Here is a 22,032-nt window from a genome sequence, read left to right on the forward strand (position 1 = left end):
TAATGGAAGCCACCAAAAGGACAATCTACAGTAAGTGACAGAGGAGTCACAGTCATACACAGCAGATAATCAATTTTTGCTCCCCTCTCCACTTGCTTAAGCCAAGACATTGCTAGGTATAAGCAGTCCTATCTCCTTTTATTCACCACTTTGAAATCGTGTAAACAAGCAATAGGAGCGACTTGGTAAATGCTGCCATCTTGGAATGGGAATTCTTCCAGTATCTGTGTTTCTGTCAAGCTCAGCATTATGGAGGTCCTGAGCTGGCAAGACTCAGTTGGCAAGGTGTTTACTTTGAACGCAGGGTGAGCCCTACGGCCCGGGTTCCAAACTGGCTGTGTCATTTGCCAACAGTGACCAGTGCACCAGCTGAACCACCTGGCTTTGTCTCACCAGGCTCAAGGGTGGGTGGTTTTGGCCCGGGTTTCCTCATTTCACTGCTCTCAGACACCATGTGAAATTGTCAGCCACATGCACGTTGCATGGACAACATCAGCAGAGTAGCACCTATCCTCCAATGAGCTGTAGTGTGTTGTGTGACTTTGCAGCACAAAAAATATCCATTGGCTACATGCAAGTGCTTCTGTGTGAGTGCAGAGATGAGCCTTCCAATTTGTAATTCCAAAACAGGGTTTCATAAAGGGGGAAAAGCATAAAAAAATCCTACCTTTACGATAAACCTCTAAGGCCCATGCCAGTCCTATCTGCTTCATTTTAGCAGAAAGGGGTTACACAGAAACTTCTTCTAACATTGGGAAGACAGCCATTTTGAATTTCAATTTCATTCACTTTAATTTCTCCTTTTAATATATTCGTCACCATTACAACACCCGCCAGGGGAGTTCTCACATCGTCCTCCAAGTTGAGGGAGACAGTTATAAAAAGAAAGTGTTGAACAGGGCATTCAAGGTTAGCAGAAACTAGCCTGTCACACGTACTGCTTCCAATGGATCTGTGGTAACGCAGTTCAGCCGTGGATGGCCGCAGGCACCGTGTGCCCAATATCAAAGACGTAAAGATCACTCGCTGTTGCCGTGCCTGCAAGTCACCAGCAGACAGGGCCGTTCAGGGGACACGGAGTGCCGTCCTCACCTGTCCTCTTTGATCCTGGCCAGCAGAGGGTCCAGCCAGCCCACCGTGCACTCGCAGTGGGCGTCCAGGAAGGTGATCACCTGACCCCGGGTGGCCGCCGCCCCCCGCAGCCTGGCCCGGATCAGCCCCGACCGCTGCTCCATCCTCAGGATCCGCACCGGCACCTCCAGGGTCCGCACGTAGGTCTCCAGCTTCTCCTTCAGGAAATCTGCCGACGGGCCACACGTGAACCGAGCTCCTCTCCCTCCCCTGCACGCATCACGCCACTGTGTGCTGTTCGAGCGGTTCTTTTTTTTTCACACAAGGTCAACATGCACAGTGCTGGAAGGCTGGCTTCCATTCAACACAGGCCATCTTAATACTACAGAAGTACAGATCGCCATCGCCGTGTGGTCACCGTCATTACTTTAGCTTCACACCGTAAACTACTTTCCAGCACTAACTATCATAAAACATTAGTGCCGTATGACAGAGATAAATCTTTGATAGATTTGTAATGCAGGAACAAGCCACTCCCCATTGGGCTTGGTCTGAGTCAGAGCTGGTGCAGTCCGTGCCCTGTTGGTCATGGTCATTACTTTAGCTCTGCATCATCACACTACTTCCCAACACATCATATCGTAAGACATCAGTGCAGTATGACAGTTACAGAGCATAACGCAGGACATAACGCAGCCCCCACGGGGTCTCCCCGTTGGGCGCGGTGCGAGGCGGAGCTGGCGCGACCCACGTCCCTGCTGGTTTACCTCTCTCGCTGGCATCGTCCACCAGCAGGATCTCCAGCAGCAGGTGGCGCGGGGAGCGGTTGATCACGCTGTGCACGGTGCGCAGCAGCGTGCTCCAGGCCTCGTTGTGGAACACGATGACGATGCTGGTGTTGGGCAGGTCGTCCGGGTACACCTTCGTCTTGCAGCTGGTGAAGGACAAGACCGACGGTAAGCTGGACGTTAACAGGGTAGCTCAGCGGCTAGTGAAATGGGCCTACAACCAGAAGGTTACTGGTTCAAATCTCAGGTGGGGCACTGCTGTTGTACCTTGACCAAGGTAATTCAACTGAATTCCTTCAATACACATCCAACTGTATAAATGGAAAATACATAATTTGGAAGGCGTGGGTAGCATATAGATAATGTAATACAGAATTACACTTGGGGCATAACCAAATTATATATGAACTTGAGTACTCCATAGCAGAGCACATACACATACATTAGGGTTTGTTAAGGGGAAGGAAGCCAGTGGAACCGTGCAGGCAGCTGCGGCTGGGGACAGCCTTCCCTCCCAGCGGGGAGAGGAACAAGGCTGTTTTCGTATCTCGGAGGAACGATTTTATTTCCCCGGCGCAGCTAGGCGGGAGGAAGGGAGCAAGCCGGAACGCGGGGCTGCCGTTAAATAAAGTATGAGAGCGCATTAACGACACAGACGCCGCGGCCGTGGCGGACGAGCCGAGGTTACCCCCCCCCCCCCAATCACTCCCTGACAGGAGAGACTGACAGAATGGGGACGAGGCGGCATCCTCCGGGCGAAAAGTCTTACTGACGTCGCTACCAGACGCCTCGCGCGGCATGTTTCAGCCTTCCCGCTGAATAAAGTCGCGGCTGTCACGTTTTTTTAACACCGCGTTACTTGCTTTTGCTTAGCCAGTGCTGTCATCCAGGGTGATTAAGACAGCTTCCATTTTTTACACTGATCGCCTGGCAGTACCCAGTTTGGTAATGTTAACTCTCGTTAAAGTCCCAACACCTTACCCACGTCTCCATGCTGCCACCACACTTACAGTACCCGTCAAAAGTTTGGAAACACCTACTCATAGAAGGAATTTTCTTGATTTTTTACTATTTCACACATTTTGGAATGATAAAATGTGTAGAATAGTAAAATAGTAAAGACATCAAAGCTATGAATTCCAAATTTTTTTTGGAAAGAAATTCATACATAGGCATCAACTTCACTATTTATATTTGTCTAAGAAACAAATTTAAAGAAATTATGCATGAGTCTTTAGATAAAAATGTCTTTGAATGCATGTTTCCCATTTTCTTAATTAGGTGTGTCCAAACATTTGACTGGTAGTGCACTTAAACACCATGATGGGTTGACATACAGCCTTCCCTTTGCTGCATATTTACGCTCCCTTTCTGTAGCTTCTCATTTAAAATGATCGAGGGTAAACCCACTCTCTCTGTGACTGGGGATGACTTCTCTACTTTGGCCCCTCATCCTCTAATGTGAAGCAATTGCTTGCTTAGCTGACTTTGTTCTCGGTTTGACAGTGTAGGAATCTCCATTCACGGCTGTGAGATCAAAGTTTGACAATAATCAGGGCAAATGCACATCTTGTCTGCATGGAGAGAACCTCGGCACCGTGAGGGTTAGAGATCTACACAAGGCTTGAGGAAAATAAAATTTTCATTTTAACTTTTAAGTCTTGCTGCCTAGACGGTCACATATTTCAGAACACCATAGAACAACGAAATAAATTACTGCAATGACTCTGTGAGAGGAAAATGTTTCTCTGAATCAGTTGTACAAGATGAACATAGTAATATTGCAAGCAAATGGCTCTCTGCTTTTCCATTATGCAGCTAAAATTGGTCCATGGTTTCTGAAAACAAAGACACATTCCCATTCAGCTGTCACTGCTAATATACAATATGCGCACTGTGCCTGTGAAGACCTGTCTCAGGGAATTAATCTTTGTTCAGGGTTGCTTTAAAACTAGTGACAATGCAGTCCTACCAACTCTGTTTGCAACTTAACCCCATCTCCTAAGACAAAGGACTGAAAAAAGTTCTGAACTGTATGAAAATCATTGCATTAAAATCATTAAAATCATCATGCATTACATTATCATCAAACACATCGAGAACCAACAACAATTAAGTTACATTAATTGTGTTGCTGCAACAGATTTCACATTTGATAAGTACACAGTAAGGCATGACATTGTGCATTCTGAATAACCTCACATCTGTGAGTGTGATAAGGCATGAGGTGGTAGGCCAGTGGGGGTTGATCTTATTCAGTATAACACCCATTTTATCTTGCTTTATCCTGCTTATAAAATGGGTATCTACTTTTTTATCTTAAAATACACACACTAGATTCTTAAGCGCTTAAAATTTATTATCAAAACGTTAGAGAACCATGAAAAGTGGAAAAAAGGTTTGTGACAGTTACTGTGATGGTTGCTATGATACAGTGGCAAGGCTAGATTTGAAATATCTGCAGAAACACTTGAAATGTTTTTAAATGGTGCAGTAACAGTTGCTTGTAATCAGTATTTACCTCTTGAAACTAATTTTCGCAGTGGGCTATACTGTAATAATGCATGGTCAGAACTCCAATGTTTACACTCTGTTCCACTTCTATCCCCACCCCCTAACACCTGCTACTTCTTGCATTTGATGTTAATTTTATGTGTAGTATTATGATGTATTATGAATTTGTGTTCCAGTGACTGTTGTATCGTAGTATACTTGGCTTTTGTCACAGTGCACGGGTTAACTTGTGGTAGGGCTTGAATAGTGTTATGCTTACACTCACTGGTCTGGGAGTGTAGTTAGCCTGGTATGACACTGTTGCTTGCTTAAAGTGAATGGATACACTTCTATTCTATTGTGCTGGAAGTTGCTCTGGATAAGAGCGTCTGGTAAATGCATGTAATGTCATGTACACGTCCACAGCCTTACTGTTAAACCTCTGTCAATTTGCCCCTCACATCAAAATTTGGTGCTTTTCCTCAGAACATGATTCGTCAAAGGGGGGAAGTTTAAAAGACTGATGTCCGCTTGCCGTGAACCCTGGATACCCTGCCAATTAGCCCACCCAGAGACGCTTTCCCTTGCCCAGAGAGCTGGCAGAATCAAACCCTGCAAAGAGAGCGGGGGACCGCAGTGCAGAGAGGAAGACTACATGCGTGCGAGCCGTTTCCTCCCGGGGCAGGGTTATTTCAGGGCACTGCTGTGCCGCGTCGGGGCGCACGGCGGAAGCCCACCCACCCGTCCAGTCGCACGTCGGGAAGGCTTCTGTTGAGCGCTATCATGTCGCTGGCCATCAGGTTAAACTGGTTGATTTTGAAGAGCTCCTTCATTTTCTCCTGGTTCTCCTTCGGAATGATCACGGCCTTCCCCATCTCCCCAGGGCCCTCTGGGCTCCGCGATATGACCGCTGGAGTGAAACAAGGGAACAGAGGAACAGAGGAATGTTTTACATTAACCGTGTGGGCTTCTGTCCGCAGTATATATAAGCTATATATTACTCTGTGTGTGTGTGTGTGTGTGTGTGTGTGTGTGTGTGTGTGCTGCACTGGAAAGAAAAACAACCAACAGGCAAATCTGCCAAAGCACAGACCGTCGATTGCTCTGCATATTTAATGGTGGACCATGCTGAAATTAACTCTGAATTATAAATATAATTCAGAAATATAATTTTTTTTTTAAGTTAGGAGTTTACTGACTGTCTTTAATTGAAAAATGCATTGGACACTACCCTGGTCACAATCCTTACAGAGGATCTCAGTATTATCTATTATGTAGTACTATGGCCCATGCATAGTTGAGGTGGAACATGTGATTTCTGTTAGCAGTGAAAGCAGACAGTAGTCAAACAGAACCACCCCGGCTGAAACAGTGCTGGAAATTCTCCTATATTGGAACACACACACACACACACACACAAAATAACAACAGAAATGCTGTTAGTGCCCTCTTTCCTCTTACTCGTTTTATGAACTGTTTATGCGGCAGGCACTTTAATCCAGGGGGATTTACGGTCCAGTCAATTGCAGTGTATCTGATTTATTATCAATCCAGAAAATTCTCAAATTAATTTTACAAAACTTGTGAAACAGCTCGGCACGCAGAATTTGCGTTACCGAGCCCTAAGGGCACTGTTTACTGGCTTGCTTTGTGCCTGTTTTCTCAGATAAGTCTGGGTCAGTCCACATGATTAAAATTCCCTTCGTTAATTAATGAGTGGATTGTGGAAGGTACTTAAATCACTGAGAGACTCTTCACCACCACCTCCCTCCCCCCCCGAAAATCTGACCTTTGATGGCATTTCAGTCCAGAATAAATCTCATCTCTATTTTCTCCTCCTGTCACTGACAGAGGCAGAGAAAAAACATGAAGTCATTTACTGTAACACTAGCTTCCTGCTGAGATCTACCTGCCGTTTGTCTGCATTAGTGATGCTTACCTTTAAGTCTGCCAAAACACTTTCACACCAATTCCATTGTGTTCCATTGTTCCTCTGTGGAACACAAGAGGCCACTGGAGTTTTCGCAGTTTGTTACAAATAATCTCTAGGGACCAACATTCTCTCTGTGGGGCAGACACACCTTTGTGTTACACATAGTTTAGGAGGTTTCTTGCTAGGCTCTCACTGTGTACCCTAAGGGTTATGTAATATGCCCTGAACCGTCCCATGATAACCTGTTCCATGGTGACATAACCCACAGGGACCCTCTCCATGGTGACATTTCCACCATGACCATTTCCAATGGGAACTTAATCTTACGAAATGCACCCTTGGGTCCAATGGCTTATGACATTGAGCTGAAGAGGACTACCAGACAAACAACATAAAACAGGGTTTCCAACCACCTCACAGCTATCAAATACCACATACCACAGGTACTGAAATGAACAACAACTAACTGAGAAGCCTGGCTCCCTGTTTGCAATATCACCTGCAAGGGGGACAACGTATCATGTGTGCAAGTATTGATGACAGAAAAAACAGGCCATTTCTAAAAAGCCGGCTTCGATTACAGGCATAGGGTAATTCTGACCATTAGAAGGGTTATGCCTTTTGTCCCGCCAGACCATCAATATACTCCTGGCAAAATCAATTTCCATGCTGCTTAGACGGTGTGCCATTTTCTCAAAGCAAACCGTAAGAGGTCCATTTGTCAGGGTGACACGTCAAAAGACAGAGGAGGGGGAAAATTACAGTATCATCACAGAGAAGGAATAACACAACCTGGTTCGCCCAAAGGTGCCCAAACGACCGAAAAAAGGTTTTCACCACTTTAAACTCACCACATTTCAATGCTCCTGCAGAAGGGAATTATAACAATCTTTATCAATCATTATTATAATCTTTTTTTCCTGGTCTAGCTTTGTCAGTCTGTTTAGACCGGCGCAGTATGTTGTTTTACCTCACTGTTTCATATTAACATTTGTTCATAGGTGTATGTTGAATTTGTTCAAGGCTTACATAGGCTGTTTTTTTCCGACAATCGACAATCACTAGGCAAACACAGTGAAATAACAAATGCCAACACCGGAGAAAGCACTGGGGGGAATAATTTAAAGACGATGCGCCATATAAGTAATGGAACTGTTTGTTTTCAGTCTCTGTTTCTCCCAGCCCATTCACTGGATGCACATTTCTATTGTACTGAATCAGGTGGGCACACGTCCAGAACTTATTAAGAATTCAAAAGTGATCCTTTAAGAAATGCTGAAAGAAATATTGTCGAGCACGAGAGCGCATATTGAGAATCAATGGCCAATGTTAGGATGTGCAATGACAATGACAGTTAGTATGAACACATGGATAAAGGCACATGCTATCAGAGAATACTATGCTTTATTATGTCTTTCAGTTGCCTTCTATTGTCATCCAGAGTATTGTTCACAGTCTGTGTATATAAACATGAGCCATTTATAAAGCTCTCAATCTTTGCTGAAGTATTTCAACAATGCAGCCGCCCAAGAGTGCACCAGTAATACCCCAGTAGGATTCAAACCCGCAACTGCTACATTCCTCACATGACCACTTTTATACGCGCTGTGTGACCGTGTCAGGCTTGCATTTTACAGGAATGTTTACAATTCTGGGTAAAAAAAAAAAAACAGACGTGTTAAAAATGATTTATTTGCTTCAGTTAAGTAGCACTTGAAGACAATGCCATACATCAGGTCTTGACAAAAATGGCATTTTCACCGCAGAACACATGACTTGTATCACAAAAACAGCAAAAGAAAATCATTTGGACTTGACAGCTTGTGCTTGTGTGTGTTTACTGCTGCGAAGAATTGCCCATTTTAACCATATAAATGTCTTAAATTATTAGACATGACAGTGCTCCAGCATAGTAATGTGCAACAAATTGTGACTGATGGATAGTTACTGTGCCTAAATCAACACATCGCTGCCTAAGACCGCTGAAAGCCAGGACCAGAACACATTACATCGACTCGGTGATAACTTTGTGTCACTGAAACGAATGAAACGGTATTTCGCCCTGATTGAGACGTCTACGCTTCAATCAATCAATAAGATTGTACATAACACGGCACTCTTAAGAAGTTTTCAGTGTGCCTCATAGAGTGCATTGTAGATACATGAGGTAATTTTGAAAGGATTTAAAGGTGAAATGGATGGAGCGTGACAATTACGCAATGACAAATAAGTAAAAAAAAATCAGCTTGAGCAATAATGAGGTTTTCTTGCACTGCAGGTTTAACAGTGAGATAATTTAGCACTACGGGTTTATGATCAAGGAGATGTGTCCTCACACACAATCTTTGATAGCAATGCACGGATTTGAGCATCAGATTCACCGAGGACGTCATCTATGTTGATGAATGACCACTAATAAAGAGCCATTAAAGATCAATTCTTCATTAGAACTCTGGGAACATAGAGAAATGGGACTGATACATGGGGAAAAAAATCTAATTCATCAGAAACTGTTAGGGTGGAGGAAACCCAGCAACAGGGGCAGGGGCTTAGCACAAAATTAATCCCTCAAACACAAAAAACAGACGTGTGAATTTGTGTGTACTTGTTTGGTTAATAAAATAAAAAGCTAAAAAAAAAACCAAATATGCTGGTCCCCTGACAGCGATTCATTAGCTCAGTTCTGCATAACCCTGGACTGCTGTTCCCCGCGTCTGCGATCAGAAGTTTAGCACTCCGCACCTCTGCATTATTCAGAGCGGTGAGCGGGACATCAGCCGAGCCGTGTTCAAAGCACCGAGCCTTTCATTGGGGAACAATCGCTCCTCATATGAGGGGACACGTCTGCTCTGGACTCCATCTGAACTGTTAATGCCCACCCTGAATTGCTCCCCTGGTCACGTCGCAGCAATCCAATATGTTCAGTGAATAATACATGGATCACAGGATAGGAGCAGGGTGGCTTCAGCCCTTGTTCAAATATATGGGCTGTTTCTCTCCACCGCGTGTTTGTAGTGTCCCTCTGATTATATTACATTACGTTATAGTCATCTAGCAGACGTTCTTATCCAGAGTGACTTACACAGGTTACAGTTTTACATGGTATCCATTTATACAATGGATATTTACAAAGGCAATTCTGGGTTAGGTACCTTTCCCAATTGTACAGCTGTAGCACCCCAGAGGGCAAGTGGACCAGCAACCTTTCGGATACAAGCCCTGCTCTCTACCATCACGCTACACCGCCACCCACACCGATCAGTCCGTATCTCAAGCATTGTTTCGCCATTAGCTCCAAACCCAGGATGACCTCTCCAGGTGTAATTTAGCATAGCGGTCCACTTCGGCTGTCCCGCCATTATTCTCTGGTACGCATTTCATCAGTCATTCAGAGAAATGTTAAGAGTGCAATTTATTTCGTTCCTCTCATCTTTCAACTCTGAGATTTCCCATCTGTTCTGTGACAGAACGAAGGCCCTCTATTGCACCTGTTCATTCTTATTTAGAGGAGTGCAGTTTCATCATGTAAGGCGATGCTACATTACCCAATCTTTATCATCATTCTGAAAATGACAGTTCTTACTCTCACAAATAACAACTTTCTCTTGATATGAGCAACTCAACCTTTCACTTAAAACAAAAATGAGGTGTCTTATATGTACATGTAACCTTTTTTCCTTTCCTTTTCCTTTCTCAAAAGGTTTTCCTGATATGTACACAGCACCCATGAAAAAACAAGCAGCTTCTAACAATACATTATTTGTATAAATGTGTATTTCTAACATACCCATTTTGGTGTTTGCAGGGTCACTGTTGAAAAGCATTTGTGGGAATCTCCAGAATAAGAAGCAGGCCTACTCAATTCGATAGGGGTGAATGTAGTTGTGATATGTAGTAAGGCCAGTTTAACAGTAGATTAATGCCTCAGGTTATCTTTGGTATACAGTAATAATGACCACCAACTCCTGAGAACAGTTTTTCATTGTTGTATCCCATTTCATTTTATTACAAATGTCTGCCATTTATTATCTTTAGCTTGTTACCCATAGCTTGATTTTTTGATTTTACGACCACTCAAATTCAAATAAAACTCATTACTGAGCATTTCAGTACTTGAAATGCTGATCTTTGTTCTTTACAAACCCTGCTTATGAAGAAATAGCCCCCACATTAAAAAAAACACATTTGGCTTGAGTACCTTGCAAAATTAAATACTTGGAAGACCATAAAAAGGTAAGAAGACTTGTGAGACCAAACTGCAGAACCTTGATTTTTAGTCAGTCAGAGGTTTGTGGGACATAGAGGTAACATTTTCGCCACAGTACAATGAATGATGGTAATGGAAATTATATGTCCATTACAAGGTAATGGACCATGTGATGTCATAATTACATTTATGTTTATGATAAAATGCCACTTGCTCTGATTCTGTATACATGCAAGTGAATTTTATCAGTCAATATTTGTGCCTGTGCATCCCTGGCTTATTGTGTGCCGTTTCCCAATTAGCCACCTCAAATCCAATTCCTTGCACAATCGATGGCGTTTTAAACACTTGGAGCACAAACCTCACACACGTACAGAGGAAAAACTGAGAGTGACCTAATTGCTTCATGCTTCATTCCTAATGACTGAATTAACAGATAATAACAGATAACTGACAATAACAGATAGGAACCCTCTTCTCAGATGGGTATTGCAACCGCTGTGCTTTCATCTTGTGATCCTACTGGGACCGTTGTCCAGAATAACACATTATATACTCTATAAGCATTCCGGAAATGCCGTTCACTCAAAGAGCATCTACAATGGTTCTCTGCCAATGATAAAGCCAAGGAGAGTTTCTGAATGGACATATTAAGCATGTGTCAACGTTGTAAGAGGCATTTACTTGGTGTATACTACAAAACACCGTGTCCCTGGCTTAATTTTCAAATATATATTGTCGTTTTAGAGAGAGACGTAAACAAAGAAATGATATGTTACGATAAAACTAGGATCAAGTATCAGTAGTTACGTTAGAATAAAAATCAACAAATACATATTTCAACTAAAATAAATATATAAACTAAATATACATTACAGTATATAGCAAATATACACACAATATCCTATATAGTATAGGAATGATACTGTACTGCCCTTCTATATTTTATGTCAGCAGACAATATGATCTAGTACAGAGCCAGAGCAGATTCAAAATCACAGACAGACCTCACACTGCAAAGAAATTCCTCAACCTCACAACGATACAGAGAGAATACAAAATGCCGGCTCAGAACGCTGCTTCCGTCTTCAAACAGACTATTCTATCACCTTGACAACTCAATGGCAAGGAATCCTCTGGAACCAAGGGCAAGATAAGGACTGGTGAGAACGTTAACACTACCTTTGAGGTCCACATGCCAGAAATGGAAAAAGTAATAGCCAGTGTTTAGACTCTAACACACCATGGACCGAGCCAGCCATGAACAAAACATTTTCATAGTGAACATATGACCATTCATTTGTAAAAGAGGGTAGATAATATTCACAATTGATGATGATTTAAAGGTATTTAAACACACACAAGATCGAGATCAAGAAAAAAACACACTGGCTGGAAATACAGACTGAGATCCATAACTAATTGTTTCCATAAAATACACAAACTTACATAAACCTCATTACAATGAGGACTCCATAGACTTGAGTGAAACAAGAGTGACATTATGCACTGCATTTCCCGGGTTAGAATAAAATTAGCTAATTTCATTCTGACAATTTAAAAATAGAAGTGGGAGACAATATGATAGATTGCAGCATGTTCTAGCTGTGGCACAGAAAACTGAATGGGTAACAGGCGACCTAACACCTAATCCTTTCTTTCTGTGGAAGAATCACTACTTAAGACGTCATACGACAACTAATTCCCAAAAGCTTAAACCGGCATATTTAGGAGTCTGAACATGTCTTTTCGCACGGAAGAGTTATTGACTTTGGATCATACTGTATCCTTTTTTATCAAACTGAAACTACAGTATCATGTCAACAGTTCACAGTGCCAGATTACGAAACAGGTATGCAGTGGGCCCGGAATTAGCACTGTAAAAGTTAATTTGGGTAATGATGCCATTTCATTTGCAGACAAGGGCTTGTCCCCAGTGCTCACCTTCAAAGCTGCTTACCTTAACATATGGCCGCCTATTTAGATCAGCAATGTAGGTGAGCGGGGCAAAGACCCTTGTAGACACAGTATTAAGGTCCTTGAATTTGGGGTCCTTAAGTCATGGGTCCCAGCATGCACTCTGATTGACCGTTTCACCTTTTCCTGTTTCTACATACAGCCCCTTTGCACAGTACAGTACAGTACACAGTTCAATGTATCTCAAGGTCCCCATTCACTTCACAACATGAAAATCACCATATTTTAATGTAAAACAGCACTGAGGCAGGCCAACATATACAGGATGCAGCAGCCTGTTCTGGATTCAGCAAGTTTCTAAGACAGCGGGGGGTGGGGGGGTTAAGCTACTAGGTGGGCGAGTATTGCTGAGCCAATTTCAGCGAGGACATGTTTCGGATCACCCTGTTCCCTGGCCCCTGCGCTGATGTCACCCGCCGGGACATCCGGAGCGGCTCACCTCTCAGGGCTGGGAGCAGCGAGCGGTCCTTCCTGTCGTCACACTTGTTGCACTCGCTGAAGTAGAGCAGCAGGAAGACGTCCAGCAGCACCCACACCAGCGAGGTGGTCAGCACCACCTTGCAGTAGGCGAACCTGCGCATGGTTTCCCGGGGTTCGCGTGAGGGATCAGCCGTTTCGCCCCCGGCACACAGGAAGTCCAGCGAAGAGGCCAGGCAGACGGTGAGCGATGGAGCATGAGGAAGAGGCGGACGTCATCCCACTAAGAAGAGCGGAAAAAACAAACAAACTGTAGATCAGACAGTCTACCTCTACCTCTCTATGGCTACTTCAAATGCTGATCAATGGACGGCTTCCACACAAAGAACACCATATTGGCTCCCCTCAGTCCAGATCACAGTGCCAGTCTGAAACGGGAAAGTGTACAGACCTTCATGTTGCCAGACAAACAGGTTTATAATAATATTCAAACTCAAAAGCTCCATTACTTGTTTTTATTTGTATTTGCTAATTATGAATAGAAACATCTACTTACTTTAATAGATAAGGGTTGGCAATTATATACTGGGAGGCAGCAATGTGGTGTAGTGGTAAAAAGTGGGACTTGCAACCGAAACATTGCTGGTTTGATTCCCCTCTGGGATACTGCTGCTGTACCCGTCTGCAAGGCATCAAACCCACGATTGCCTCAGTAACTGTCCAGCTGTATGAATGGATAAAATTTCAACTTATGTAAGTTGCTCTGGATAAGAGCATCCGCTATATGACAATAATGTAATGTAATGTAATATATTGGATTTGTTGGACTCAACAAGCTATAATTAACATGAAATTACTGGACATTTTGCAACGATGAAGACCAGTGATTCATTGGCTAGCAGTTGCCATTTGTGAGTTTTCTGGTCTTTCAATCCTTTCTGGAGAATACACCTTGTGACTATTTTCATATTAAAGATGCACTATAACAAAGTTTGATGATATACAAGTTTGATATACATAATGTGAGTAATGAGTGGGTTATTTAAAGGCTCAAACATGCAGATAACATGAGTCAGATGGCACAAAGGCAGGATAAAGGGAGAGAGACAAACTTAATGATGATAAAGTTACCTCAATTATTCAATGGAGAGACTAATTTTAATTCACAATGAATGTATACTATAGACAGAAATGTCCAATGAATGAAATATAGGATTTCTACATGGCATAATCCATTAGTACTCAATGTAATTTTCATCGATTGCACTTAAAAGCTAAACTAGACAAAAGGCAGGATTAAATCAAATCTTTGACCTACATCACATAAATTAGAGCCCAGGCACAGACAGCTGATTCTTTATTTATCCCAGCCTCAACGGTTCTCAACTCGTCAGATTTGGCCGTAGTGAGTGCGTGAGACACCAGCAGCCTTGCTACTTTGTAAAGAACTGCACAAATCAAAACCAAGGAGTAGCAATTCGCCAATACAACAGCTTCAAGAAAAGATTTTAATTTGATTTACATTAAGTCTAAACCCATTTGCATCAATATAGAATGCTCCCACTTTAAATCGACAGGCATTTTAGGTAACAGGTGTTCCACTGACCTTAAAAAGTCATAAGTATCTTGTTTCTCTAACTCATCTTCTTCAATAAAGATCTCTTTCATGTAGGCAGGTAATGATGACAATATTGGTATTCTAGACAACAGAATCAGGATCTTAATCTTTGATGTAGTGGTTGATGGGATTTCTGCACCTAATCAGTTGTATTAAACTATAACAATCCTAATTAGATGTGTTAAGCTGTACTCGACAAATTACACTGCATTGACAGGAACTCTCCAATATACTGTGCTGTAGCCCATGTAATGTACGAAATCACTGCTGAAGTCACACCACAGTGTGGAAATATTCCAAGTAGTGCATGAATTATATGCAGCTAAAATGACGGCAAGATCTCGGTTCCCAGCCTGCCCACAAACCACAAGGTAAAGTGTGTGTGTGTGTGCGCGCGTGTGAGTGTGTGTGTGTGAGTGTGTGTGCGCGTGAGTGTGTGCGCGTGTGAGAGTGTGCGCGTGCGTGCGTGTGTGTGTGTGTGTGCATGTGCGTGTGAGTGTGTGAGCGTGTGAGTGTGTGTGCGTGCATGTGTGTGTGCGTGTGTGTGTGTGTTTATTTTTCACATCCTTTAGAATGGGCCCTGTGTACAGCCCCTCCTGGGCTTCCCGAGGGGAGATCTGATGATCTCATCTCCTTATCGCTCTCCCGCAGCGTGCTGTCCGCACCGCGCTCGGCCCGCCACCCGCCCCCGAGGCCCGTGTCCATCACAGGGGATGCCACGGCTGCCCGGGATCTGCCCGTTATCTCATTCAGAACCAGAGCAGAGATTTAAGTTTCTGCTCGCTGCGGGAGAACAACGCTCTGAGCTCTCATCTCATTCAGCATGCTGCCGCACTTCTGAACACACACAGACACACACGCACGCGCACACACACACACAGACATACACGTGCGCGCGCACACACACACACACACACACACACACACACACACCCAGAAATTTACAGGATTTGACAGGAGTCTGCTGACATTTCTGACAGATCCTAACAGCTGTGCGAAAAATCTCAGGAAAGGTCACACATCAATCAATCAAAATGCATGCTGTGGCACATCTTTGCAAGTGGGTCGTCACAAAGCGCCGGATGGAGTGTGCTTACCACAGGGAATCATAAAACCAGTATACACAGGCCAACTGGGGGCAAGCTAAACACCCATTCCCTGACCCCAAAAAGGTGGTTGAAAGATACACTGGAAAACACTGGGAAAGAAAACAAACTACAACAGAAACATGAATGTTTATGATGCGTGTGTGTTCAACAATCAGTTCACTGAAGAGTCAAAAGACTGAGATGGCCAGAGCAGTGCAGTGGCTATTAATTAGCGGTGGAGGCCTGCCATCCAACAAAGCTTGTATTCAACAGCAGAGCATTACACCATAGCTCTGAGCCCTTCAAACAAGACCAACAGGTTCCATGTCAAGTTGGATGTACAGTATTACATTGCTGTTGGTCTCAGCTGCACATTAGACTACCTACACACAATGAGTCTTATGCAGTCTAACTCATACAATACAGCCTACAACTCCATTCTGAAAAGCCACCAATTACAAAGCAAAATGTTTTGGCAGACAGTTCCGTCATTACTGGGGACAAACTGAACCTGAACAGAAAGTACAATCATCGTAATGGCATTCCCATTGTATTCACAGCGAAGGAACAAGTTTCCAAACCTGTGGGGAGGGCATGCAGGATGTACAAAAACAAAACAGCAGACAAAATTAGCCAAAAAGTCACAGATTGAGGTGTTACTATTGTTTATGGCACCCCATAGCCTTGACTGGGTAGTCATTATGGTAGCTAATCAAGAATAAAATAAAAATAAATAAATAAATAAATAGAGAATAAAGAATGAATAAAGAATAAAATGAGAATAAAGAGAATAAAGAATAAAAAAATGGTGCGCTAGATTAGTTATCAAATGTATGTATTACAACATAATTGCAATACACCTGTCTGACATTATTTTAACAGAACATTATTTTGACTTTCTAGCAAAAGCTGCCACATTAACTTGAAGCCACATCTTAACATAATCCTATGATTTGTTAACTAACAAATGGCTAATTAGCAACTCCCCTCCCAGAAATGGGGTCCAGAAAATGATCTGTGTATTGTGCAAGGCTGCCAACAGGTGGATAGCCATTCATGACTCTGGTCTTGTTAGTGAAACTAGTTCCTATGATGAAAATAAGAAACAGATATAAAACATCACATTTGCCATTGGCAGACCTAATGAACAGCCCATTTCTGCAAGTCCTGCTGCTTTTCAGAAGTAAATTTCCTTCAGTTGGTGTCATTCAGATCTGCAGGTACCTGGACTGGTGAAGCTGTCAGTCAGAAGGCTGGAGGCCACTGACTAGCAGGAAAACCAGAAGCAATTTCAGATGGAAAATTGCAGTTCTGACTTTTTTGGGGGGGCCATCTGTTTCGTGTTCAGCAGCATATTTTGTAGAAGGTTTAGTGCCACCAACTGAGCTTGAGGCAGTACACACCGGCTCCCCTGAAAAAAAGCCCGGGCTGTTAGTCCAACCATCTGCACGAATGAATATTTCCTGTCTGCTGAGCAAGTGCAGTACAAACAAGGTTTCCCCTCATTACGATAAGGAAATTAGACATAACACTCACCTAACCATCAAGGCTTGTTGAGCATTATGCAGAACTGCAGTATGCTCACTTTGCCTTGGTGCCTCCATTGCTGTTTTACACAAAAAGGTGGGCCCCCACACCGACATGACTCAGTGGAAAAATACAATACATTAGCACTGCTGATATAAGAAGAGGTTTCTTGTCTCAAGGCTAGACAAGTCTAACTCTATGGTAACAGTGAGAAAAACATCAGCAATACCAATAATTTTTCTTAGATTTACATACCCAGACTGTAATCAGGTCTGACATTCATTATTGCACTGCATTATAGTCATTTAGCAGATGCTCTTATCCAGAGTGACTTACACAGGTTACTATTTTTACATGTTATCCATTTATACAGCTGGATATTTACTGAGGCAATTCTGGGTTAAAGACCTTGCCCGAGAGTACAACAGCAGTGCCCAGCAGGGAACTGAACCAACCTTTCAGTATGAGCCCTGCTCCATACTACGATGGGACACTGCCAACATTCTTATGTCAACAGCAGGAAAATAGCCACAAATGAATGTGCCCTGCAAATAAGTGATCTAGAGTGGCACTGATCTTACAGTGCTGCTGAGAGCAGTAGTACTGACTGACGGCATTTTGCAATCCCAAGGGGGAAAGTTTTAACAGAAGAACACTAGAACGAGTTCAGGAAGAGGTACAGCTGGCCTCCAGGATACGGGAAGCGATGAGCGGGATTAAGGAGGCTGATCCTCATTAGCCCCCTCTCTCCCTCTCTCCACAGGTCACTCAGAATACTTAAACAGCAAGGAGCACGCCAGGACAACGCCTCCGTGAGCATGTCACCATTGTCACATCCAATTTAGGGCACCCGAACTGCTAGCTGGGACTTCTTAGCCGTCTGTCCATCAAAAGCAGCGCCGGTGTGACCACGTCGGTGTGCGTGACCGCCGAGAGTTCAGGCGGGAGGTTAGTGTGCACTTGCGTGTGAACGCATACGGCGGACGACCACTCTTAGTTTACATGAGGCACCTGTTCATGTGCCATCTGCCTGAATTTCCAGTCCTCAACTCTCATCACTGTCCTATTATCCTGAAGAACTCAATCAACCCCCATGACTAATGAACCTGCTGCAGGTCTTGAAATTTACAGACAAGCAAAAACAACTGGTTAGCTGGAGGCATTTATAAAATGTTACACTTTCATTGCAAATATTACTACTATTATTGCAGCTATTGCTACTACTATTACAACAATACATAAAGTTGCAGCACACATAGCCCCTTTCTATGGGTGCACTGAAGCTGTGACAATGTTCTCATTAGAAAACAGAAGCATGCCATAAATCTAAAATAGTGCCAAGAGTAGTATCTTCACAACTGGCAGATCATCTTTACTTTTGTAAAAAAATGTTTTTAAAAATGCCTATTAAAGCAATACAGAGGTTTGAGGGAAACTGAATCTAATAAGAAAGGATTATGGGTATCAAAAAACTTTCCAAGACAGAAATGTTTAACGTATCTTCTATCATATGACAACAGAAGCAACAGACCGACACTTTCTACACATGTTTACTGTTTTGTCGGTCTCCAATGGCAACTATAGTGATGGATGTGTGGTTGTCAGTGTGCAAAGCGGTAACGTCTGTAACAGTTTCAGTAATACATGATGTGATCTAACAGCCATATAGTGAGGACTGAATACTAGATAGAAAAGAGTAAAACACAAACACTGATAATGCACGTCCCAAGCACAACACTGGCTATTTTAATGAAACGATCACGGACCGAAAAACGTACTACATGCAAAGTAACTCTAAAATGCTACAATATACCAGTATACAACTTCAATGTTCAGCGGCAATCACCTGCGGTATTTTATTCTATGTGACTACACTCATTGTAACAAAACACGATAGATTCAGCAAGCAATCAAAGAAGATGACAACACAGCTGCATAAAATTAATTTTGATTACGGACTGTGTGTTGATTGTGTTGCGCTGGATACGATCTGAAATATGACAGAACTGAAGAGAAGTCTTCAATACTTACTGGAAAATGGTAGCTAACTAAAGGGCTTGACGCTCTGCAGTCCTGCTTGCCAACAACGTGTTGCATTTATAACAATAACATAATTCCCCATTCACAGCTTAGCCAAAAAAGTATGGATTTCAAATGAATACGCGTGTTGTTATTGTAACGATAACGCAACGGGGAGATCTAGACGTCTCTAAGGAGAGCAGAAAATCACGTTCCTCAGAGATCAATCTGACTACTCTTTCTGGACGCCGTCAGGCTCTCCGCCATCGCCTGCCCTCACATTGGAGTCAACGTACAGTGGAATCATATCGGTGCCGTAATCAATTGTATTTGAAACGCGGCAGAAATTGCGACTTGACTTCACGTCCACTTGAATTCTGACAACAGATAACGGGAACAGCCAACGCTGGCTTGGTGCAGTCTAACGTGAAACCGCAACGCTTCGGTGTGCGTTTACGAGCGTGTGATTGGTTGTAATGTATGGCAATCAACAAACGCTCCACAGTGCTACTATAGCAAAGAAGTCTGGTAAATGTATTTCTATTTATGTTACAATCTTATGAAACGGTGCGGTTTAAACACGAAACTTTGCTCAACCGAGGCACGCGTACAATACAGCGGAATTCCATACAGTTTGTACTGATATGGGTATTTTGTCTATTTATGTTTGCGGGAGAGTAAATTCAAATGAGGAAGTCCGTCATGTATTTTGAATCTCTGTTTTAGTGAAGTCAAATCAATGACCTCATGTCCAAATTTCTCCTTCAACCAGGCACGTAAGCCCCGTTAGTTATCGCCTTTTCTTACAATGGTGTATTTTTACAATAAAAAATAAGGACATACATACACTCGCAGCCACACACACACACATGCTAACGGAAAAGGAACCTTCAGGACATGCAAACACTTTAACAATGTGGAAACTTTATAATATATTATTATTATATAAATTGCTTTTCTTTTTGACAACGAATACAAAACTACGTAAAACATCTTTTGAAAATATCATGCAAAAGACAGGTGGTAGGCTATCTCAGGTCTCTCTGCTGTTGCTGGTGCCAATTTTAAAATGGACCGAGTGTTATAGCTGCTAATCTGAAATGTCAGTGACAAACTGAGGAGACTATTCTCACCGCGGAGTACTTTATTAGAATTGACTTTTTAAAGTTAATTTATAGATTAGTCATTGCTGCCGTAACGGGAGAGCGCAATCGCTTGAAAACAATCCTACCCCTCGATCCTCATCTCAGTGCTGACAAGCAGGCATTATTTTTCTTTGTCGAATGCTTTCTTTTCTTTTCCCTTTATTGATGCAATTCACAGACGTCGAGTATAAATGCCACCGGGAACGTGGCCTAATGCAGTGTATTTATGATGTAAATCCTTGTATAAAATGCAGAGCTCAGGGCACATTAAAGTTCGTAGAAGGGATTTGAAGTCTATCTATATGTTATTAGTGTGTGGCAGTGTTTCGCCGGGTTTGTATTTCGGTATGTCTTGTGCTTCCTGATGCCTGTAAGAGGAGCCCGTGATTACTCGAAAATTCGCACTCATGTGCCTCATTTATAAATTTGTAAAATAATTGCTTTATGAATGTCTGATTAATTGAAGTGTTAGATTTTGCGAAGATACCAGTAGATTAAACAATAACACAGTGGCTACCACAGTGGAAAACTTTGCTTGATGGATGCCTATATGTCAGCTGATGGCCGGTGTTGTTGACACTTTTAATCAGGACGTTAGCAATGTTGATACTTCAGCAAAAGGTTCTGCAGTCAGATTTTTGATACGTTTTAAATTAGTTTCTTGTTAAGGATTTAAATTTGCACAACAGGACTACAGATATGTTGGCGACCAGGCCTGCATGAAAATGACCAAAACGTGAGTTGAATATTTTAGTTATTTTATGTATCAGTGGTTTTGAGGGCTTGCAGTTGATGCACTGAGTTCGACGCACCCGAATTGAAAAAAAAAATGCATTCGATTCTATTCTATTGATAGGACAGCAGGTAAACTTTATAACCAGGCACATCAGTGTGGACAAAGTTGGAGTGGTTCAGTGCTTCATAATGTTTCACATGTGGGGGTTCAATGTCAGTGGTGCCTTGTGAAGGTAAACCAATCCACAAATACAAATGGGCCTCTGCTAATGGCAAGTGTTGCAGGTGGCATATCTTTTTTTTAAATGTGTTTGAACTTGAATTGAATTTGAACATGCATTGTTTTTGTTATGTTTTTATACATTTGGTGAATAAACAGGAAATAGAAGAAGTGGGAACTGGGTCAGTTATGGACTACAAGTAACTATGTCGTCTTCATGTGCTAAAAGTGGCATGTTTTACGTTTAACCTCCAAAACAGTTCCCTTTCCATCACTAAAAATTAAAATTTTGTGGAGATCATCACCATCAATTGAGTGCTTGGCCAGAAGTTGTCATATGGTGACATCACTGATGACTTGGCCACCAAACAAGACAGTGCCCGGAAGAAGCTGGAGCAGACTCCTGCACTAGTGTTGCCAATCACGATTTTGGCAGGGGGATTTTCAGGAACACAGCCCCAGTGATTAGCGGAGGACTGCTGTAAGTTAAATAGGTAATTAGATTGGTCTAATCCCTTAACTTGCTCTTAAATACATGAAGAGCCCCAATACATTTGTATGTAGGAGTGAAAAGGATTGAGAATCTCTGTCATAAAATCAAAGGGACATGTCATAAATGCTATTTTGTTATTTATCTATTAATTTTATGTTTTACTAAAAGTAAATATTAATGATTTGAAAAAGGAAAATCTAAAATTTTTGCATATTTTTCTAACAATGTGTCAAAGTTGGGCTTAATTACATTCTTACAAAAATTTAGTTGGTGGTAATAATTGTTTTTTTTTTTTCCTGCT

The 22,032-nt window shown here is 42.4% G+C and overlaps 1 protein-coding gene across 1 annotated transcript in view; it reads right to left on the reverse strand.

Annotated features, from left to right (window-relative positions):
• The window catches only part of galnt13 (UDP-N-acetyl-alpha-D-galactosamine:polypeptide N-acetylgalactosaminyltransferase 13), a 39,027-nt gene extending 19,485 nt beyond the window's left edge, over nt 1–19,542 (reverse strand). Inside the window, exons 1-5 of the mRNA XM_036540267.1 lie at nt 19,151–19,542; nt 12,909–13,169; nt 5,094–5,262; nt 1,839–2,005; nt 1,093–1,300 (exon numbers count right to left, since the gene is read on the reverse strand). Of these exons, the coding sequence (XP_036396160.1) occupies nt 1,093–1,300; nt 1,839–2,005; nt 5,094–5,262; nt 12,909–13,050 (686 nt within the window). The 5' untranslated portion in view covers nt 13,051–13,169; nt 19,151–19,542. The remainder of the gene's footprint in view (nt 1–1,092; nt 1,301–1,838; nt 2,006–5,093; nt 5,263–12,908; nt 13,170–19,150) is intronic.
• Nucleotides 19,543–22,032: the final 2,490 nt, after the last annotated feature.

Source organism: Megalops cyprinoides, chromosome 11, assembly GCF_013368585.1.
Source record: "Megalops cyprinoides isolate fMegCyp1 chromosome 11, fMegCyp1.pri, whole genome shotgun sequence".
NCBI lineage: Eukaryota > Metazoa > Chordata > Actinopteri > Elopiformes > Megalopidae > Megalops > Megalops cyprinoides.